Raw genomic sequence first — 24,575 nt, forward strand, 5'->3', positions numbered from 1 at the left:
TGTTTGTGTTGAAATCATAGACGATAATTCCCAAACAGATCCCAATAGAAATCGTGTTTATGGTAAAGTCGTGGGTATATTTGATAGAAATCGACACAGGAACGTAAAGAATCCGGTATTTGTGTGCACCGTTGACGACCATGAAGCTCATCTTATGCGACCTATTTGTAAAACCATTCCAAAAATAAGCACATTTCACAATAAGATTGCAAAGAATTTCCCAAAGATGAAAAACTGGCGAATAGAAATGTACCAGATTGATAACCACAAAGTAAAATTCAAAAAATATTTTAGACTTCCACCAGACAAACGAAGTGAATATCTCTTTGTTGTAGCTTATATTGCGTGGGATTCAAAATTTGTCTACCCTAAAGGTGTAGTATTAGATGTTATAACAAGTCAAAGTTATGAAACATGCCTTAAGGTTCTTGACATGCAGTATAATATCGATCCTGTATATCCTCAGAATGTTGTAGAAGAAACTAAAAAACTAACAAAAGGCACCATCACTTCTCGGATGGGTATTGAGCAGGTTATCACGATAGACCCCAAGGGTTCCAAAGACCTGGATGATGCCCTAAATATCGAATGTATTTCTGATAATGAGTTCGTCGTTGGCATTCATATCGCAGACGTTGCTAGTTGGGTAAAAAAGGGTTATTATATCGATCTAGAAGCGAGAAGACGAGCTGTTAGTTTCTATCCAACGAAATGGAGGACAATTCATATGATTCCCGAACCACTGAGTCAAAATCAATGTAGCCTCATTGAAGGTGAGAACAGACAAGCCATATCAGTTTATTTTCGCTTAAATGCTGAAGGTGAAGAACTTGATGATCCCAGGATTCAGAAATCTGTTGTTAATTCCGTAAAACAGTTAACTTATCAAGAAGCCCAAGAAATTATAGAAGGAAAGTGGCAGGGAAAAGGTGAGAAAACAGAATTCGTGAAAAATCAAGTTATTAATTTGTATAAATTATCAAAGTCAGTAAGAAAAGTGCGACTATGTGATAAGATGCTACACGTGCCAGGTGAAGACTGTGTTGAAGCTCACTATTTAGTAGAGGAATTCATGATCATGGCCAATTTCTTTGTTGCTAAACTGTTAAACAGTAAATTCCCCAGTGGTATACCAGTGCGTTATCAGGAAAACCCCGACAATGTATCATTAATTGAATGGTTCAACCAGTATCAAACCATTGGAAATGTGATTTTAAATCTCCAAGGCAATTCATGTGAAAGTGTTGCTGGACAGCACACTTTGTCACTGGGGACAGCTCGAGGACTCGACGGGAACTACGTTACTATTCAAAAAAATGTGTGGAAACAAATCATAGATGCTATTCAAAACAAAGACTTTGAGAAGGCAAGGAGGTTTTTATGCATGGATGAACTGCATCCAGGACATTTCGTTGCTCGGAAGAAGTGGGAGAATATAATGGAAACAGCACAATACACTTGTAGTGCCGAAGAAGGTATAAACTTGAATCATTTCTTATTACAGAAGAAGCCATATACCCATTTTACTTCTCCCATCCGCCGTTATGTGGACTTAGTTGTCCAGAGATTTATTCATGCCTATCTTGACGGAACCAGTGCGCCATACACAAACCAAGAGATACAAGAACTTTGCATCCATCTGAATGAACGTACAAAAATGCAAAAACAGCACCAAAAGGAAACATCAAAGATAGATTTAGCAATGGATCTAGGACGGCATCCTGTTCCTTTTAATGGATACATCAGCCATACGGATGACGATGGTTTACAACTTCAGATACCTAAATGGAAATTTTTATCAAATCAAGAAGTCCCATTTCATTTATTAGATGTTTGTGAAAAGCCCGAAGTTAAGCAAGATAAGTATATAAATGGGGACATTACAACAACTACATGGAAAAAGAGAAGTTACCACACACTTGGAACTCAAGTCAGTGTTCGCCCTAAACTGAAGCCTTACGAAAAGCTAGAGTTAGATCCCAACCAGAATTGCGTGTATTTGAAGATTTCAACCTGGGCAAAGCTCATCTCTGATGTTGTTGGGTCGTTGAATGTCGAAATAGGGCAACAGAATCGTAAAAGGCACCGAAAAGATGCCATGGAAATAGTTGATTCAATGGGATTAGATGGACAAAGACCACCAGTTCGATTTGGAACTGCCGATATTGTGAGCTGTGAAGGAGGAAACAACACTACCTTACTTAATTTATGCAGGTTAGTTTGTTTTGTGAAAAAAATTAAAATCAGCAATCCCCCCCCACCAGTTAATACATGTATTTTAAACAAATGAAATCAAATTAATATAAATTTCCAGAATCTTACCCAACCATTTGAAAACATAATCAAATATTATTTTTAGATCTTATTTTCGACTAATAAGACTAATAAGGTATGCTTTATTGTCTGATGTTGCTATTTTATTTTGAAATGTGACCATCTGTATGTCTGTGTAAATATACACGTGCAAGTAATTAACGTGTGTCATCTATTTATTTTGGAATTAAGCCTGGTAACATCAGCTTCACCGTGTTACTTGTTCTTCCAGATTCAGTTACAATTTTGCACCTGGAAGATTGATTTCAGCAGAGATGTCTTCTGTGATCGAGAAAGGTATACCAACACCAAAATTATCACTACTTCATTTAACAAAGAACTTGAGCTTCTGTCTGACACATAAAGAAAATCCTGTAGCATGTTTAGCCAGATTTGCCCATCAGTCAACATCAGAAGCAACATGGCAAAGCGTGCAAGATTATATTGAAGCTTGGCATGCAGTTTTAGAAATGGAAGCTGCTGTGACCAGTGCAAGTAGTGGAGACGAGACGATATTTCTCGAAGATGTCACAATAGACTTTTTAGGTTTACGAAAAGGACGTTTCATGTTAGGGCTACAATTTTGCATAGATAGGAATATATTTGGTTTAGATTTTGCAGTACCAAGAAAAGGTACTATGACGCCTATATCTGATTTTATGTGCATTCGCTTTGCTCCTGAAAGAGAAGGTGATAGAAGGTTTACATGGGTTGCTCATGGGGTAATGGAATCTATATCACGTGATGATGATATGCTTTGTGTGCATTTTAATTTACACAGAAAGGCATCCACATTAATACCAAGGTGTATGATGGACGGAGATACCAAACGGAGTTTTACTATTGAACTTTTACCAAGATCTAAAACTGACAGGTGAATATATATTTTTCCCATTTTCATTAAAATTCTTTACTAGTGTTTAATGCTAAAAGACACAAATATGTGTAGCTGTGTATAAAGGATACACAGTCTTCGACATTGGAAACACGACTTATTGGCCAATTTAAATCAACATTGATGTTATCATACCGTGAAAAGATGAGCACACGAATCACGTGTCGGAATGCTTTCGAGGGTCATTTGTAATGAAGCCACTACATATTCCATGTAGGAGGATACTACCCGTGTAGATTGGAATAACCTGACGCCAAAGACTGCCATTCATTTTGGACTCTTCGCGTATTTCGCCGAACATACATGCTTAGAAATTACAGTAAAAACAAAAAACGATTGAATGTAAATCAGTTTATATACATTCATATTACATTATTATATGCGTTGCGACCCATTTGTGTCCATTGCTAGGTACCAAAGAATAGCGATTTACCTCCTTGTAAACTTCCGTTCTGTCACCTTCAGTAGGTTGATGTGTGATATCCTCCGCAAACTAAAGCTATAGGGATCGAGAGTTTGGACTAGAATCTTAGATTGAAACAGGAGGAGTTCTTCGGCATGCAAAACATGTTCAATTTGAAAAATAAAATTGCTATGGTTTGGATCATCAAAGAAGGGACTTTCTAAACGCCCACACGTCTCATGTTGTCATGAGAGGATGACCCCTATCGATATTTAGCGTTCCGCGACTTTCCGTTCCGGGCTTAACCCCACCTCCTTCCCCTTTGTCGAAAAGCCCGTGAATGCGATAGAGGGTTATAGTTTTTAAATTTGGTGTGAAACATTGAGGTCGTGAAAGGATTAACACTATTAAGGTTTCTGCAACGTTCCGTTCCGGAGTTATCCCACTTTGTGAAACGCGACGCAGTCAATAGTTTTTGGTATGAGGTAATGGGATCATGAGGAGAAGAACCCTATCGATATTCAGCCTTCCGCTTTTGCTGACATCCGTGTAAACGCCATGCAGGCTATTTTTGAACGGATTGTTCAAGTTTGGTGTAAAGCATTGGAGTCATGAAATGATGAACCTTATCGATTGTTTGTGTTCAGATTTTCAGAAACATGATATAGGCTACAGTCTTAAATGCGTGTGTCTTAAATCTGGCGTGAAGAGTTGTTGTCATGGGAGGACGAACCCTATCGATTTTCAGCGTAGTGTGCTGTAACTATTCGTTTTAGATTTATTACCCCAGCCCCAACCCACACACCCCGCTTTGACGAAAACCTTGCGAACGCAATAGATTGCAACCGATTTATTCAAGCTTCGAAACACGACTGAGATATTGTTTGTCTTTCGAATAAGCGGCTCCCGGGACATAGCTGGTTTTGTGGGCGTATGTCAACGCTTTTCGTGCCTATCTGTTGGGCTATTAACGCCTACTGATTTATCATTATTAGTTCAATAAATACAATTCCTTTCAAATTAAGAGTGAATTCATAGAAACCGTCATAAGTGATATCATGGTTTGGTGGGTTTTATCAACGGGGTTTAAAGTAATCTCTTAAATTGAAAAAAAAAACCGGAAACACGCCTCAGGTTTCGGGGTGCTAGTCAACAACTATTTTTATGGTGGAGACAAATTTTTACCGATATCTAAAGCATCCTTTCATGTTGTATTTGATGTAATTAGTTAACAACTGTTAGCTTATACTTTTTTGTAATTTATCATATTTACAGGCGATTAAAGAATGCCCTGCAACCTGAAAAGATGAACGATGCGCCTTTAGCTAAAGCCATTGCTTTAAATCGTCCTATACCAAGATTAGGTTTGTTATATCTTAATAGCCCCCCCCCCTCACCTTATAGCCTTGGGTTCCCGGTTTTCTCCAGACTCTTTCACGCAAGCAAATTATTGAAACGATGAACCATGTGTCATTCCCGAAATCATCCAGTTAGTGTATGGAAATGTATACTTTTTCACGCCGCCAATATCATAACTGTAAAAGGTATAAAATACCCTTAAACAATCTATCAAATACCAGTTGTATCATTAGAAATAAAAGCACAATCCCAGTGTAATAAGGCTGACAGTGAAATACAAGCTTTATGGATTATTTCGTGCACAATCATCAAATAGATCAACGTTTATTGTTACCTTTTCGCTAACCGAGATTCAATCAGGCGATTATACTGCCATGGAATATGACCTCCTGCCAAACTCCACTGGTTATATTTCGGTTCTTAGGCGGATTTGAAATAGTTATTATCGCCATATAATTTTGCCATTAACTATTAGACTCGAGCATTTATTGTTTCTCATCTTTATATTTTATTGCTGTAGATGGCGATCATTATCACCTAGGCATTATGGCGGAGCGTGATATTTCAAAAGATCTACAAAAGAGAAACAATTTACCAGGAAATAATGTAGGTCAACACGAGGCCATTGACAAAGCTTTGACGTCATCGTTTACTTTGATACAAGGTCCCCCAGGTAAATATTTATGAAACAATTTAGCAGTGGTGGTATATTTTACGCTTGACCAATGGTAGTCTTGATCACCGAAAACCTCCTAGTCATCAAAGTACTGAGGGTCTGGGTCTAGGATTATGAATGTACATAAACTGATTTACATTCAATCGTTTCGGTTTTTACATTAATTTTTAATATGTTATGTTCGGGGAAATACGCAGTCTTTGGTGTCTGGTAATTCCAGTCTACACGGGTAGTATTCTCCTACACGAATTATGTTTAGCCTCGTTCATCGAGTCGCTTCATTGAGTAGCATTCTTTGGAGTCTGGTTATTCCAGTCTACATAGGTAGTATTCTCCCCTGTTATTTGGTTAGCCTCGTTCATCGAGTCGCATCATTACAAATGGCGCTCAAAAGCATTCTGGCACGCGATTCGCGTTACAATTTTAAAATATTCAATGTCTTAAATTTCTTAAATTAGGATATCAGAAGCCCATCTTTTCATGGTAACTTAACAGCATCAAAATCAATGTGGATTTAAATTGACCAATAAGTCATGTTTGCAATGTCGAAGACTGAGGATGATTTTAAATTAATTTCATGGGCGTCGACATCTTGTTTTACCTCCGTTAGAATTTGTTCATATGATCATGTAAATGACCGGATAATCGAGCCAATGACCTATTATTCTCAAATGTTGACAACCCATCCAGACTAATATTCGTATTTGTCTAAATGCTAGAGACTAGCTAGACCGATGAACATCATACCCAACGGTTTAACAGATAATGCAATAAAATGAAAAGAGGTTTATCACGTTACTGTTCTGCTCCTACTGGGCTAGTGAAGACGGGCATACGCCATGCAGTGTGCTATGAGAGAAATTTCGCTCGGACAGCTGCGCTACGGCCTACTCTTTACTTCGAATTCCAACTGTCAAGGGTTCTTTTGTGTGCACGCCAATGTGTACACGGAATCTCGGTTTTTTCGTCCCATCCGAACGACTATACGTTGTCCATTACCAGACCCCCCGTCCTACACCGCTGACAAAGGGAACCACACCGGAAATCCTGATGAACTTTCTCGGCCGGATCGAACACAGGACTCCTTGTTAGCGAGCCAGCGTCCTACCGTGGCTCCCTTAACAGATAAAGTAATGAAATGAAATGGGGTTTAAAGTAGCTAAGTCTCTAACTCAATATCATCCAAAATCTTCAACATTGAAAACACGAATTATTTGTCAATTTAAAACAACATTGATGCTGTGATCTTACCGGAAAAAGATGGGCTTCTGATATCCAATATTTAAGACAAAATAAATATTTTACCATTGGTACACGAATCGTGTACCATAATGCGTTTCGGCCCCCGTTCTAGCAAGAGACCCGTGGAACGAGGCTAGACATATTGCACCAAACCAAACGGCGTATGTAGACTGGAATAACCAGACGCTAGGAATTTGCATTCGATTGAGACTGCTGGCTTATTTCACGGAACATAACTGATTTGAAATTAGAGTAAAAACGGAAACGATTGAATGTAAATCAGTTTATATACATTCATATGTCAATTTCTAGGTCCCAAATGTTAGCGATTAAGCTCCTTTAACGTCAAACAGATAAAGTGTTAGCCAATAAGATAAAGGGGTATAATAATAAAGCTGGTTGTGGTTTCATCTCGTTTATTATAATATAATAACTATTCGACTACGACATACAAGAACATCACATTATTCTACATAATTATATTATCAGGTTGTATTCATCAGCTTCCAAAGTCACGTACGCCTCCATTGCCCCAAGCCCCTTCTTGTTTCTATGTTCATTAACAACCTTATAAGTATTTAACAATCAATTACAAGGCATAATGCATGTATATTAGCATCCTTCATTAAACAGGCAACCACGTGGTATTATATAATATGACCCCATTAATGCACGTGAGATATATTATGAACAAATATAGGACTTCCAAGGGCGTGTCATATTTCCTAATCTCCAAAACCAAAGCTTCAATACCCAGTGAACAGGTTATCCAAAAAAAGGCGACGCAGGCACCATAAGCGGAGATGTTTATGATACCAATTCACATTTGTGATGTATAATGTACGACAGAAGCTGCAGCATACTTCATCTTTCTCAAAAGAATAATGTCCGCTGAACCAGAATCTGGACTGGCGTGAGATGTTTTAAAGTCGATATGTTTTAATTACTGGTATATATAATGCACAACAAATCTATTGAAATTTGTATGCTTTCGTCCGTTAGGTTATATAAGTACACGAGTCTTCGGATCTACATTGTTAATGGATTCCCAGTGTGTTTATTGTATGCTTTATTCTGTTAGGTTAAATAGTACAAGTCCTCGGATCTACATTGTTAATGGATTCCCAGTGTGTTTATTGTATGCTTTATTCCGTTAGGTTAAATAGCACTAGTCCTCGGATCTACATTGTTAATGGATTCCCAGTGTGTTTATTGTATGCTTTCGTCCGTTAGGTTAAATAGTACTAGTCAAGATTCCCAGTGTGTTTATTGTAATCCAAGGTTTGTTCTCTTAGGAACCGGTAAAACCTACACTGGAATTAAACTGGCATACCTGTTTGCCAAAATAAATAACATCAGAGAAATAGAAAAAACTGGAGAAAAATCAAAGGCTGATGAAGATGAGAAAAAGAGCCAGAAACATCAAGTTCTTTATTGTGGGCCATCAAATAAAGCAGTTGATGTGGTTGCTAGTAAGTGTACTGAATGGTCATTATTTTTAATTTAGTTAGTAAGAAAATATAATACAAACCTGCAATCCACGATATGCATCAGGGAAATCGAGAAATGGAAAAAGATCATTACATGTATCAAACTGTATTGTTGGCCAGAATAAATATAGAGTTGACGATCATACACAATCACAAGTACTTTTATTAAAAAAAGATTTTGGCTGTTTCAGATTTACATTGGTTTTTATTGATTTTGCGCTTTCATAGAAAATTAAACAATCATAATTTTCGTACTATCTAGCCCATTCATCATGAAAGTGTTTTTATTCTCAGATGTGCTTAATTACGTAACAACACTGGTCTTAACATGGGATATTATGTTTCTTCTTTATCAGAAGTATGTGAAGATTTGACTTACTGTGGAACTGCACAAGACAACTTTCTCTCGTCTGATTTTGTGTTGCGACAATCAATAATAAGGATGACATGATGCGACTTTATGAGTCACAAATATTAACTTTTTTCCTTCGACAAATTAAATTCTAAAACATTTTTTTTTATGTATTAGAAAAATAAATAAAGACGTTTAAAGTATTTGTAGGTAAAAATTATTTCCTGTTTAAGTTTAAATGGGTATTAAAATGAGTAAAAGGCGCCATTCTGCTCGAATCAGTAATGTCTTATGTAAACAATGCGCGCGTCATTGAGCCAATCATTAATGGCGCGTGATATGATGTCGTGTGTTGAAGACAGTCATCTTTTACAGAGATATTAGAATACTTTCGTAAGACTTTCGTTATACCCTTACCGCGATACTGTCAGACTTCTTTGCGTGTTCCTCTTATCGGAATAGTATTCATATTTTACTCTATAGAATATATCTATATCTACCGATTGCGCATCCGTTTGAAAGGAAAACAGATTTTAATCGAGTGCATCTCCCAGCAAGACTCATTGATATGTGAAAACTTCTCCCCTCAAATTATGTTGCAAAGCTAACCGTATGCCGTTTCTCGTTTAAGGAAATTTAAAGAATAAACTTGGTGAAATTTGCCCGAAAATAATTAGAATATATGGATCAGTGATAAAGAATGAAGATTTCCCTATACCGGGACAATACATATCCAAATCAGCAGTAAATCGGGAGGGTCGGTGTCCTAAAGATATGTACGACATTTCACTTCACCATGTCATAAGGCAATCTGGTAAGCCATATGCAAAAGAAATCCGAAAATTCGACGAGGTATTTAGAAAGGAGAGAGAAAGGCCAGATTCTCAAGGTATCTCTGCTAAAATTATCCGAAGTTACAACAAACTTGTAAATGAAGCCGAGAGACATGAACTTCCAAATTATGACGTCATTCTGTGCACAGCTGCTATTGCCGGAAGTCAAAAGTATACCTCGGCAACAAATATCTTTCAGTGTATTATTGATGAGTGTGGTATGTGTACAGAACCAGAGAGTATGCTTCCTATTATAGAAACAAAAGCCAAACAAGTTGTTCTTATAGGAGATCACAAACAACTTCGTCCTATTGTATTATGTTCTGAAGCAGCTAAACTGGGTTTGGAGACATCTCTGTTTGAAAGGTATGCGGAAAGGGCTGTTTTTCTTAACAGACAGTATCGAATGGTATGTATTAGTATATATTTATTTATATGCCCAGTTTTGTTGTTCTTGCATTGTTGGCAGCCCTGTCGGCCCTAGCTGAATGATCAGAAATCTTGTACCAGGGCTTGATTTTATAAAATTCTAGAGTAATTCCCCAGACCTCAAGTCAAATTTCTGAACACGATCCGAAGGTGAGATGGCCTAGAATGTCGCGCTTCGAGCTCTAGCTGCTGGTAGCTCACCTGTGGCTTTCAGTCGTCGTTTCAGACCCTGGTGTGGCGTGTAGAGATATATTGGCACCTTCTCAACCTGGAAAGACCCATGTGCATGGCCCGAATATATACTAAAATAAGGCTCCTTGTCCGAGATATTATCCTCGGTAGAAGCGGAAGGTAACTTCTATCTGTCCCCACAGTATTTTGTATTTTATATGACTGAATGAGTGTAGTTACTGGTATTTTTGTCTTTTGGTTCACAGCATCCAAGTATATGTAAATTTCCATCAACACAGTTTTATGGTGGCAAACTGGTGACGGGCGACTCACTATCATGGAAAATTGACCGTCCATTGCGATTTTTGCCAGAAAATACCTTTATGATGTTTTACCATGTTGAAGGTGTTGAAGAATCTCTAACTGTTCATACTGACGAAGGTCATGAAAAGTCCAAGTCGAATACAGCAGAAGCTAATAAAGTGGTGAATAACATAATAAATATTTCCATAATTCTTTATAAATCTTCTAAATCTTATACCTATTATTATTATTATTATTGTTCGATTTATATAGCGCTTCATTACACGTGAAGTGTTTCTAAGCGCACATCACAAACATATACTTCAAACACACAGAAACAATCAAAATCAGGAGAACATAATTAAACACAGCTGCCTGTTAGGCGCTATTATTCAAAGGTTTATATCCAACAAATCAACCGGCTAATCTCAATATTGAACTCAGTCAAGGTATTACCTGATGAACACCTACACCAAGTAGAGTTCAAAAATAAAAACGAAGTTTAAAAGAATCAACTTCAATAACAAAAATTAAACAATCAAAAACTAAACAGATAAATCAAATTCAAACGAAACAAATAAAACAAAGAAAATGAAAAGAGCAGTTCGTTACCATTAACAAAATAAAGGAAATCAACTTGTGAAAATTTTTTCAAAAAATAAGATCAAAGTAACACTAATATATTCTTTAAATGGCATTTAGTAATTGGAACATAATCAGTGAAATAAACCACAGTAATTGTTATCCATAAATAGTGTGTTATTTAAAGTAACACTAATGTTAATAATTATCAAAAGGAACCAAGATCTTAATGATAAAAACATATATTTAAAGTTTCATCCAAATTGGATAAAAACTGTGGTCTCTAGAGGGTCCACAACCTTGATATACCATATCTATCTATTTCTTAATTAATTACAGGTATGTAAATTATTGTACCGGTAACCTAAATTTTATGAATATTGTTGTGATGTTATGACGATGTGCAATGCATATTGATATTGTGTTTACCTGTTTAAGATGAGTCAATATAAATCTTTTCTTAAATATTTAGCACCCATGCCATTTAATTGGACGTACGGTATCCGAGACTTTGTTTAATATTATCATAGCAATCCAATAGTACATGTACCTATGCCTATTTAAAGATACATTCCTGTGTACAAACTGGGTGATTTATGGTATTATAATAGGACTAAACACATATTCAAACTAATTAATTTGTCATAATTTTGCTTCAAATCCTTCTCAAAACATTGTAATTTAGGCTAAATAAATCTTGTCAAAACATTCAAACATACGGTAGGCCTATACTGAAATGAAATAAAAAAAATTCAAGTTTTAACAAAATCGGATAAAAATTGTGACCTCTATAGGGTCCACAACCTTGATATACCGTATTTTTACGCTATTTGAGAACGAACGGCGGCCATTTTGTCTGTCAATTTTGGGCCGATTTTCACGAAATTCGAACTCAGCCCTCCTTAGGGTGTAACGGTGATATAATAATAGGGTTTTTAAAATCGGATAAAAATTATGACCTCTATTGGGTCCACAAGCTAAAAACGCGATTTTTCGTACAATCAGGGGGCATAATTCAGGAAGTTACCGTCCGATATGCGCGAATATCGAAAGGAACAAAGATGTTTGGGTTATAAACTTACATTTCAAATATCTTTCCAGATGCCTTTCCGAAACCTTCATGTGGATTTATGCTTCTAAAATATTATTTCTATTTCATTAGGAAAGAGAATTTCTCTCAAATTCAAATTATACAGATGAAGCTAATCTAATTACTACTTAACCCAGATTTTCTGTTTAATTCATGTAATATCATTTAATGAGGTTGTTTCAAAATATAAAATGATTACTGCAACTACTGATAAATATCACTCACTAGTAATACTATTTAAAAAGGAAAAATAACAAAAAAAAAACCCAACAAAAAACAAACTAAGCGAAAGAAGGTGACAAAACTAGAATATTGTGAGCTAAAGTAGTATATTTATTGCAGATTGATTTATTTTTACACATGGTAAGAAAGGAAGGTTGCCATCCTAAATCTATCAACATTATGACCCAATACAAATCACAAATGTCACTTCTTCAGAAACGTCTAAAAGAACTAGACTTTGACGTAACGGTGAACACAGTTGTGGCCAGTCAAGGTAAATAGATAATTGATAATGGATAATCCACGTCGAACCTGTTCGTTCGTCCTTCCGTTCATTGTTTGTGTAAGGATAATTCATTTCAGTACATATTTACGTGGATTAAGCCGTGAAAAATCTGATGTAAATGGCGCATCTGGACTTTAATGATAACCAACCAAACTCTAACCTTGAGTCACAATTTTCATAATGACTCACACGATTAACACCACAACTTGATTGACGGGGCGCCCTAAACGGCTTGATCTGTGGGGTGCGTTATCCCGGAGGGGCGCCTATAATGACATGATTGGGGGGCGCCTTATAACGACCATATGATTGTCGGGCCGCACATAATGCTTAATGCCGATTAAGATTGGTTGGGCGCCCACGACTTGATCAATGGGCGCGCAAAACGGCATGACTGGTGGGGCGCCCATATTGCCGTGATTGGTGGGTCGCCCACGATGACATCATGGGCACCTGTTACGCGCAGGCAAAGCTCATAGTGCTGATTCAGTCTATGTTAGTATTACTAACTTATTATGCTTAAATCGCCTGTAATATGTGCCACTCAGGTGGATAATCAGTATTGTTTTCTTTGTAACGTAAGATATTTAAATAGGCCTAGCCTATATAGTCAATTCAGTTATAGATGCATCAACACTGTTATAAGTTTACGAGCATATATAATTATTATTTTACTATTAAAATCATTATTATATATATATATAATGCTACCAAAAAGTCATAGTGATGACAGTATCCAGCTTCAATTATTTAAAGTTTATCGGCTGTTCATTCATTGCCAGCCTTTCGGAAGTGTCAAATGGAGGCAAACCGCGTGCGTTCAATGTCATAAAATTAACGTGTGAAAACTACTTTACCCCGTTCCTAATTCAGTTTGTCAGTTTTCAATAATGCGTATTATTGTGCCCCACCTCATGGGCGAGGGGGACACATCAGCAGGATAGCTTGCCTATTAATATTTTACTCGTATTTTTCAAATATTCATCGGCTGTTTCTTCAGAGCTTCTTTCATCAACTCCTGCGTTTGACATTTTTCACGCGCTTATGTTCCAGACGCTGTCATTGGCCGAGTTACTCGCGCTTTCGTTCTAATGAATCTGATTGGTTAGTTTACGCGAGCTAGCGTTCCAATCCCTCTGATTGGCGGAACGTTTAAATCTTAGCAGACGACAGTCTTGAGGCTCGGCACTTCGGTCTTTGGCTGCCACTGGGTGTAGTTCGTTTAGTGTAAAAGTCTTTATTACTTTTAAGGCCCATTTTGCCTTAGGAAAAACTAATGGATTCTTTGATGGTAGGTTAATAGCAGTCTAATTATGCCGATGGAAAACTCTAGACCTTTATGTAGGCTGGAGAATGTGTTTTTTTTAAGTTAGGCCTTAGGCCTAGTTTCCCTCGTCAATCACTATGAGTGATTAGATTAGCATCATTCTTTTAGACTAGTCCTATATTTAATATTTTGTCCGGATTTCCTAACCTCCAGAACTGGCCTTTTTGTATAGGCCTATTACTACAGGTTGTTATTTTCAGCGTAATCATTCGTGGGAAAACCCCACACCCTACCTACCTTTGGGGAAAAATCCCCATTCTCACCAATTAGTGGGTAAATCCCCACTTTTATCATTTTTGGGGAAAAATCCCCATTCTCATCAATTAGTGGGTAAATCCCCGCTTTTATCATTTTTGGGGAAAAATCCCCATTCTCACCAATTAGTGGGTAAATCCCCACTTTTATCATTTTTGGGGAAAAATCCCCATTCTCATCAATTAGTGGGTAAATCCCCACTTTTATCATTTTTGGGGAAAAATCCCCATTCTCATCAATTAGTGGGTAAATCCCCGCTTTTATCATTTTTGGGGAAAAATCCCCATTCTCACCAATTAGTGGGTAAATCCCCACTTTTATCATTTTTGGGGAAAAATCCCCATTCTCATCAATTAGTGGGTAAATCCCCGCTTTTATCATTTTTGGGGAAAAATCCCCATTCTCACCAATTAGTGGGTAAATCCCCACTTTTATCATTTTTGGGGAAAAATCCCCATTCTCATCAATTAGAATTACTGGGTAAATCCCAATTTGGTCGTTTTTGGGGAAATAATCCCTACTTTTTAGCACTTTTGGGGAAAAACTATAGGAATACAATCTTGCTTGCAGCAAGTGTAAGGGCGAAGGGTGGTAAAAAAAAAAGGGTCATTTATTTAACATATAATAGACCTATATAGTTATAGTAGTATTTAGTGTCTTATATTAAATTAACTTAATATTGTTGGCCTATTAGGCCTATTTTATTATAATTTATGCAATTTGTCGCCTAATTTCTTCATTATACATTGCTGAAGACAGTAGAGTCTATAGTCTATAGGCCTATAATAAATTAATTGTTTTTATATATGTAATAAAATTTATTAACTTTTAACTTTTGTTTGTCTTATTCTTTTGGTTTAGCGCTAGGCTGGAGCGAACCCTATTTTATTTACGTTCTTTGTTAAGGGAATCGAGGAACCGTAACATTGGTGTCAGAAGTGGGATCAGACCACAAAATTCCCTTAATATTATTACAAACTCCAGTACTAGTGTGCCAAAAGAATAAGTCAATAGTTAAATCATAATTAAAAAATATAATCAAACGCACCTGAAATAAAGAAAAACGTTTCAGTTTATTGTGATATAGTTAAACAAAAACCAAGGAAAAAAAAAAAAAAAAAACAAATCCCTGAATAATCAGGATCCTTCAAAATGGCAACTTTGGATGATACAGAAGTTATCATTAATAATAAAAATAGTGCTGTAGCAAACCCAACTAGTGAGGGCCAGAATGAAAGTGTACAAAGGGAGAATTTATCCCAAAATTTAAATGAATCACTTCAGTCTGTCGAAAGTGACCGTCCCAGTAGTTTGATAAATAACAGCACAATCTTAGATCAAATCAGCCAACAATTGGAATATCTAAGAAGCGAGAACCATAAAGGGTTGGTTGAAATGAAACAAGAAATAAATGTTATTAAGAAGGATTTCAATGCTTTGTCTTGTGAACTAAATGGGTTTCGTAAAAGTGCTAGACTTGAACCGAATGGCATAGTTAGGGATGTATTTCCTGAGGGTGATTTTCAAAGTAGTTCTCCCATTACGCAATCAAACCAAAATGATAATCATTTGAGTTATCCACGTTTTAATAGTAGAACTCATGAAAATAATCATTCTGTTAAAATGAGGCCCCATCAATATGATGGCTTAGAAGATTTTGAGGAGTACCTTTCGCAGTTTGAAATTGTTTCAAGCATAAATAGGTGGAGTTATAATGACAAATCCTTGTATTTAGCCAGCAGCTTAACTGGTAATGCCAGAGCTATTTTGACCGAACTCGGTCCTCTGGAAAGAAAAGACTTCAATACTCTTGTTAGGACTCTCAGTATTAGATTCGGCTCACTTGAACGGTCAGAAATGTATCGAGCCAGACTACAAACTCGTTGTAGAGGAAAGTCTGAAACTCTGCCTGAATTGGCCCAGGCCGTTCGTAAATTAACACGGCAGGCTTATCCTACAGCTGATTCTTCGCTCACTAACGTCTTGGCTCTCGATCATTTCGTTGATTCCATCCAAGACTCAGACATGAGGTTGAGAATACGAGAACTACGTCCAAAAGATATTAATGAGGCTGAAACACATGCCATTCGGTTAGAAGCGCATAGACTCGCTGACAGGCAACGAGGACGTTCTGTGCATCAAATCAGTCCGGAGCCCGTTTCTGTGTGTCACTCTCAAAGCCAATCAGTGCCTGAAAAATATAGTGAGATAGATATCAGAACACTAAATAGATCAATCAATACGCTAGATAATACGACCAGACAGCTGGTTCAAACCTTAAGTAATAATAAATCATATTACCAGCCGCCTAGGCAAAGAAATGTTTGGAATGGGGGCAGTAGTAGCAGTAACAATTATAATAAGCAATACCAGACAGGCACTGATAACAACAGAGGCAATAGTTATGTGCCACGGGATCAAAGGAGAGAAAATAATTGGGAAATAAGGGGAGGTAACTCCGGTGAACCCCACCGCCCACAAGATCAAAAGAGGAACTGGGAAAGACCTCAGTCACCTCAAAAGTCCCAGGACCAACGCAATAATTCAAGTAGGTCGGGAAACTAAATGTCGTTGGACTTGCGAGTCAAAGTTCAACGGGTGACATAGATGACTCACTTAATAATAAATCAAATGATATAGTGATAAGTAGTATTTCAAATGACCATAATGGCTTGTTTGTACATGCCAAAGTGGAAAACCTAGATGCCCCATTGTTAGTGGATACAGGGGCAAACATTAGCATACTTTGTGAAAAATCCATACAAAAGCTAAAAACTATGTGTGAAGTACATATTGAACCAGTACAACTAAACCTAATCACTGCTACGGGGGAAAGAGAACCGTTCTTAGGGAAATGTACTGCAAATGTGATTATTGGTGCACATAGTTTTAAACATGAATTTCTTATCGCAAAAATTACCAATTTTGGTATTATCGGAATCGATTTCTTGACAAAGCATAACATAGATATTTTAATTATGAAAAATTGTTTATCAATAAAGGGGGATGAAGTGCCATGTTATAGATATCAAAAGGGAGATAATCAATGTTGTTGCAGGGTCTCTGTGGCAGAAGATATAGTGATTCCTCCCAATAGTGAGATTATGATTATGGGTAGGGTGATAGATCCTATACCTCATGAGAGGACCACAATCATTGAACCTACTGAGAATTTTACGCAAAAACATGATATTTTAATGGCTAAAAGCATAGTAAACCCAAAGTGCGGGACTGTCCCAATCCGTTTACTTAATGTAAATGAGGCTGAACATAAGATTTATAAAAATTCAATTGTGGCGACCATGGAGGTCATTGATACATGTATGGATTGTCCGATTGATTGCAGTGTAAATGAAATATTAGCAGATAAATCGAGTTTATCCGAAAATAATGACATACCTGAGCACCTGTTGGAATTGTACAATAAGTCTTCCGTTGATCTCGAGGAGAGCCAAAGGCTTGCCCTGAAAAATTTATTAATAAAATATAAAGATGTGTTCTCAAAGTCGTCAGGTGATCTAGGCTTGACTGATTTAGTTGAACATGAAATTGATACAGGACTTAATCCCCCAATTAAACAGCATCCCCGTAGGATCCCCATAGCTAAGGTCGAGGAGGTTGAAAAAGAACTAGAGGATATGATTAGTAAGGGAATAATTGAGCCCTCATGTAGTCCATGGAGTAGTTGTGTAGTATTAGTCAAAAAGAAAGACAATAGTCTGCGTTTCTGTTTGGATTTCCGTCGTTTGAATGAGGTGACTGTGAAATGTAGCCATCCAATACCTAGAATAGATACAACACTTGACGCTCTATCTGGAAATTCTATATTTTCCACCATTGATTTGCGTTCAGGGTATTGGCAGTTAAAAATAGCGGAGAAAGACCGACCGAAAACGGCCTTCGCAATTCAAGGCGGTGGTTTATATCATTTCAATCGCATGGCGATGGGATTGTGTAATGCAGCAAGCACTTTTGTTCGTCTCATGGATAGAGTTTTATCTAAATTAACATGGAAAATTTGCATGGTCTATCTCGATGACATTATTGTTTTTGCGAAAACATTCGATGAACATGTGGAAAATTTAAACCTAGTGTTTCAAAGGTTAAAAGAAGCTAATTTAAAAATGAATCCCAATAAATGTGCAATGTTTAAGAAAGAGGTGTCTTTTCTGGGTCATGTGGTCAGTGAACATGGCATAGCCACTGATCCTGAGAAAACTCTTGCAGTTCAAAACTGGCCCATTCCTACTTCTGTGAAAGAAGTTAGATCATTTTTGGGGCTATGTTCGTATTATAGAAAATTTGTATCAAAATTTGCAGACATAGCAAAACCATTGCATAAACTCACTGAGAAAACCCAGAAATTTGTTTGGGGGGATGAAAGTCAGAAAGCATTTAATAATTTAAAAGATGCACTTACCAGTCCACCTATTCTGTCATTTCCACAGCCAGAGGGCTTGTTCATTATCGATTCTGATGCTTCAAATTTTGGGGCTGGGGCTGTTTTATCTCAGATTCAATGTGGCACTGAAAAAGTTATTTCATATTATAGCAAGGCATTCAGTAGAACAGAACGCAAATATTGTGTGACTAGAAGAGAGCTATTGGCAATTGTGCTATCAATAAAACAATTTCACCATTATTTGTATGGGCAGTTTTTCAGAGTGCGCACAGATCACGGAGCTCTGACCTGGCTAATAAATTTCAAAAATCCTGAGGGTCAGTTGGCTAGATGGTTCGAGTTTTTATCATCATATCATTTCAAAACGGAGTATCGTGCAGGGCGTGTCCATAATAATGCAGATTCGCTTTCCAGGAGGCCATGTATCAAACAATGTGGGCACTGTACTCGAGCTGAGCAAAATTATACCCATGATGCTAACCCTGATAATCAAATTTCACCCTGTGATGTGTCTGTTAATGCCCTGTCTAATGCTGCGGAAAGCCAATGTGCCTTAAATAAGAATCCTCTCAATGTTCGCCCTGAAAGTAAAGATGTACAATTAGATATGTCGCAATTACTAGAGCCAGCGGGTCAAAATATTATCAATTTTCAAGAAAAAGACCCAATTATTCAAATAGTCAGTTTGTGGGTTAAGCAAAATAAAAGACCGCCTTGGGCTGATATTTCACTAGAAAGTGAGAGCTTGAAATATTACTGGATGCGCTTTGATTCTTTGGTATTCAAGGATAATATTCTTTGTTATGAGTGGGAACCAGATAAAGGGAGACAACCCCATTTTCAGATAATTTTGCCAGATTGTCTTAGGAAATTAGTCCTTGAAAACCTGCACAATGGGGTTTGTGGAGCACATTTAGGCAGAAAGAAAACTCTATCAAAAATAAAAGAGAGATTTATTTGGAATAATATGGGAATTGACATCAAGCATTGGATTAAAGCATGTGATTATTGTTCTGCTCGAAAATCCAAGGCTAAAACTGCTAAGGCCCCATTAAAAAAATATAATGTGGGTATTCCAATGGAGCGTTGGGCACTAGACGTCATTGGACCATTACCGGTGACTGAAAACGGAAACAAGTATATTTTAGTAATGGCAGACTATTTCACTAAGTGGGTCGATGCAGTACCGATGAAGGACCAAAAAGCGCACACTGTAGCCAATAAATTTATAGATCGGGTGGTCAGTATTTTCGGAGTGCCTATGGAGCTCCACTCCGATCAGGGGTCAAATTTTGAGTCACAAGTGTTTAAGGAAATGTGCACCATATTAGGTATTACGAAAACACGTACTACTGCCTACAGACCCCAATCAGATGGGATGATTGAGAGGGCAAACCGTACGATTGAAAACATGATATCTTGTTTCATTGCAGAAAACAAAAAAAACTGGGATAGCCACTTAAATTTGTTATTAACTGCCTATCGTTCTGCGGAACACGAGTCTACTGGCATTAGTCCAAATCATATGGTCTTCGGACGTAAAATAAACTTACCTGTCGATCTGGTTCTTGGTAGAGTTCCACCTGAAGTAAATCAAAACAAGTCAGAATATGCATATCAGTTGGCAGAAAGATTAAAAACAATTCATGAATTCGCACGTAAAAGATTAAAGATATCAGCGGATAATATGAAACGGAACCATGACCGTAATATTCTGGTTAATAAATATAAGGAGGGAGACCGTGTGTGGATTTATAATGCCCGATGTAAAGATGCAGGCAATAAATTAAGCCCTGCATGGGAGGGTCCTTGCGTTGTGTTAAAACCAATCAATGACGTACTGTATAAAATTCGAAAGTCTGTGACTTCCGTACCTAAGGTCATCCATCACAATTTGTTAAAACCATATGTGGGCAATTCTAATCATTTGGGATATAAACACTAAATAATAATAGTAATAAACAAAAGCAAACAAACAAACCTTTGTAACAATCACTTTTTGAATAACGGTCATCTTCATTATGTATTTCAGATCACACGTTTTAATTGTGGTATTTGCAATGATAACCGAGAATATCTACGGATCAGCCATTGCGAAAGACACATTATCAGTAGCCATTCCGGCTTTGGGTACAAATGTAGCCAATGCAAGAATGTGACCAACCGTCCTGATATAAAACACCCTGGATGCCCACGTGCCACCATGGAGAGGGTGAAAAGAGCCAACATGCGGTACGGTGTTAAGGAAAAGGCAGAATACCAAGATTTTGTGAAGAACATGAGGAGTGATGTTAAATCTATTAGGCGTCAAGCCAGATCAGAGTCAGAGAGACGCGAGGCCAGAGCTGCGGCTGTGCCTGAAGTGGTACCTCCGAAAACCTCTGAGAATCCCAGTACTATTGTTCCCAAACCACTTTTTGTTTCTCCTATCCGCATAAACCGTAAGCGGTTGAGAACTGTTTCCTCTTCATCCTCATCTTCTTCGTCGTCGGCCCTGTCTGACGTGTCGTCGGCATCCATTCCAAGTCTGCGGGATAGTTCGGCACCACAAGAGGTACCCAAATCATCTAATCATAATGCTTCGACAGAATCCAGTTGTGTGTTAAAAGCTAATCATCAGCTAGAGAAGATGGCAGCTAATAAAGGCAAAACTGTTATTTTGGACGTGGGGGGGACTGTATTTAAAACTTCTATGGCAACGTTGAAGTCCCATCAGGAAACTCTCTTCTATCACTTGGTAAAGGAGGACGCCCCTATCAAGGCAGATAAGAAGGATGGTCATTTTTATTATTTCATTGACAGATCACCAAAGCATTTCGATCTTATTCTCACCTTTTTAAGAGGGGATGTTGGAGCCCCTGCCTCTAAAATGTCATTGCCATATAATTATCAATCCCTTTATGAATTGCTCAGTGAGGCCCAATTTTACGGAATTACTGACTTACAGTCTTTTATAAGTCAAAGATTGCAGGAGATTTAAGGCTTCCTGTCTGTGAATGTGATCGTACAATGAAGTCGACTTGTATGTTCTTGTTAATTAGTGCTGCTATTATTATATTATTCATTATTGTTCCTTGTTCACTAATTATCTTGCCTGCTCGCAGGAGTTCGCCTTTAAAGGTGGTTTTACGGTGTTTGCCGTCACATGCTTATCTGAAATGGAATTCATATATATTTTTTTAATATTTAAGTTACAAATGTCACTTTTAAGTGCAAAACTAGTAGAGGCGTTAGTCTTGCAAAATTTTTTTTGGTTATTCTGCCAGACTCGCGTTAAAACGATGCAGTACTCAACACTATAGCTTTGCCTTGGTTTAATTTACTCATTCGGGACGAATGTTTTTCAGGGGAGGGGGCAATGTTACGCGCAGGCAAAGCTCATAGTGCTGATTCAGTCTATGTTAGTATTACTAACTTATTATGCTTAAATCGCCTGTAATATGTGCCACTCAGGTGGATAATCAGTATTGTTTTCTTTGTAACGTAAGATATTTAAATAGGCCTAGCCTATATAGTCAATTCAGTTATAGATGCATCAACACTGTTATAAGTTTACGAGCATATATAATTATTATTTTACTATTAAAATCATTATTATATATATATATAATGCTACCAAAAAGTCATAGTGATGACAGTATCCAGCTTCAATTATTTAAAGTTTATCGGCTGTTCATTCATTGCCAGCCTTTCGGAAGTGTCAAATGGAGGCAAACCGCGTGCGTTCAATGTCATAAAATTAACGTGTGAAAACTACTTTACCCCGTTCCTAATTCAGCTTGTCAGTTTTCAATAATGCGTATTATTGTGCCCCACCTCATGGGCGAGGGGGACACATCAGCAGGATAGCTTGCCTATTAATATTTTACTCGTATTTTTCAAATATTCATCGGCTGTTTCTTCAGAGCTTCTTTCATCAACTCCTGCGTTTGACATTTTTCACGCGCTTATGTTCCAGACGCTGTCATTGGCCGAGTTACTCGCGCTTTCGTTCTAATGAATCTGATTGGTTAGTTTACGCGAGCTAGCGTTCCAATCCCTCTGATTGGCGGAACGTTTAAATCTTAGCAGACGACAGTCTTGAGGCTCGGCACTTCGGTCTTTGGCTGCCACTGGGTGTAGTTCGTTTAGTGTAAAAGTCTTTATTACTTTTAAGGCCCATTTTGCCTTAGGAAAAACTAATGGATTCTTTGATGGTAGGTTAATAGCAGTCTAATTATGCCGATGGAAAACTCTAGACCTTTATGTAGGCTGGAGAATGTGTTTTTTTTAAGTTAGGCCTTAGGCCTAGTTTCCCTCGTCAATCACTATGAGTGATTAGATTAGCATCATTCTTTTAGACTAGTCCTATATTTAATATTTTGTCCGGATTTCCTAACCTCCAGAACTGGCCTTTTTGTATAGGCCTATTACTACAGGTTGTTATTTTCAGCGTAATCATTCGTGGGAAAACCCCACACCCTACCTACCTTTGGGGAAAAATCCCCATTCTCACCAATTAGTGGGTAAATCCCCACTTTTATCATTTTTGGGGAAAAATCCCCATTCTCATCAATTAGTGGGTAAATCCCCACTTTTATCATTTTTGGGGAAAAATCCCCATTCTCATCAATTAGTGGGTAAATCCCCGCTTTTATCATTTTTGGGGAAAAATCCCCATTCTCACCAATTAGTGGGTAAATCCCCACTTTTATCATTTTTGGGGAAAAATCCCCATTCTCATCAATTAGTGGGTAAATCCCCACTTTTATCATTTTTGGGGAAAAATCCCCATTCTCATCAATTAGTGGGTAAATCCCCGCTTTTATCATTTTTGGGGAAAAATCCCCATTCTCACCAATTAGTGGGTAAATCCCCACTTTTATCATTTTTGGGGAAAAATCCCCATTCTCATCAATTAGTGGGTAAATCCCCGCTTTTATCATTTTTGGGGAAAAATCCCCATTCTCACCAATTAGTGGGTAAATCCCCACTTTTATCATTTTTGGGGAAAAATCCCCATTCTCATCAATTAGAATTACTGGGTAAATCCCAATTTGGTCGTTTTTGGGGAAATAATCCCTACTTTTTAGCACTTTTGGGGAAAAACTATAGGAATACAATCTTGCTTGCAGCAAGTGTAAGGGCGAAGGGTGGTAAAAAAAAAAAGGGTCATTTATTTAACATATAATAGACCTATATAGTTATAGTAGTATTTAGTGTCTTATATTAAATTAACTTAATATTGTTGGCCTATTAGGCCTATTTTATTATAATTTATGCAATTTGTCGCCTAATTTCTTCATTATACATTGCTGAAGACAGTAGAGTCTATAGTCTATAGGCCTATAATAAATTAATTGTTTTTATATATGTAATAAAATTTATTAACTTTTAACTTTTGTTTGTCTTATTCTTTTGGTTTAGCGCTAGGCTGGAGCGAACCCTATTTTATTTACGTTCTTTGTTAAGGGAATCGAGGAACCGTAACACACCCATAATATAATTGGCGGGGCGCCCATAATGCCGAGTGAGATTGAAATTGACCGTCATTTTCAGGTGCAAGGCAAGTGTAGGTACATCCGCGCCCCCAGAAGCCTTTGCCCCCCCCCCCCCCCTCCGCCCCAGAGGATTATTTATAATAGGTATATAATTCATTATTCGTTATATGAACTTAAATGAGTTTGAGTCTCAAAGTTAGTCAATGAAAAGTCATGAGGTGGAACTCAGCAATCTGTTTCACATCTGTAATGCAAAAGATTTCTTTTAACTCTGTAGAAGATGACTGACCTTTAAGATCGAGTGCATTATAGGTCTACTAAGTGTTACATCACATCATACGGCCTCGATAGTAAGTGCGTTGATTACATCGGACGTAGTAGCACAAACTGGTCCGGGCAGAATCGGTGCCTTTTACTCATTTTACGCCTTCGCGAACTATTTTATGTACCCAAATAGAAAATATG

At 37.4% G+C, this 24,575-nt stretch overlaps 1 protein-coding gene across 1 annotated transcript; it reads left to right on the top strand.

Moving 5' to 3' along the window:
• Positions 1–341: 341 nt before the first annotated feature.
• Positions 342–13,042, top strand: LOC126818774 (helicase with zinc finger domain 2). The gene is made up of 8 exons (XM_050546333.2): positions 342–2,214; positions 2,546–3,187; positions 4,887–4,975; positions 5,491–5,643; positions 8,184–8,360; positions 9,362–9,972; positions 10,430–10,648; positions 12,481–13,042. The coding sequence occupies exons 1-8, from the start codon at positions 434–436 to the stop codon at positions 12,640–12,642; spliced, it is 3,834 nt and encodes a 1,277-aa protein (XP_050402290.1). The 5' UTR covers positions 342–433; the 3' UTR covers positions 12,643–13,042.
• The last annotated feature ends 11,533 nt before the right edge of the window (positions 13,043–24,575 follow it).

The sequence above is a fragment of the Patella vulgata genome, chromosome 4, assembly GCF_932274485.2.
Source record: "Patella vulgata chromosome 4, xgPatVulg1.2, whole genome shotgun sequence".
NCBI lineage: Eukaryota > Metazoa > Mollusca > Gastropoda > Patellidae > Patella > Patella vulgata.

Bases quoted from the DNA above. Each gene is read 5' to 3' on its own strand.
- LOC126818774 (XM_050546333.2), top strand. From the start codon at position 434: ATGCAGTATAATATCGATCCTGTATATCCTCAGAATGTTGTAGAAGAA. The intron at 4,976-5,490 runs GTTTGTTATATC...TTATTGCTGTAG, and splicing joins TCGTCCTATACCAAGATTAG to ATGGCGATCATTATCACCTA. The intron at 5,644-8,183 runs GTAAATATTTAT...TTGTTCTCTTAG, and splicing joins TTTGATACAAGGTCCCCCAG to GAACCGGTAAAACCTACACT.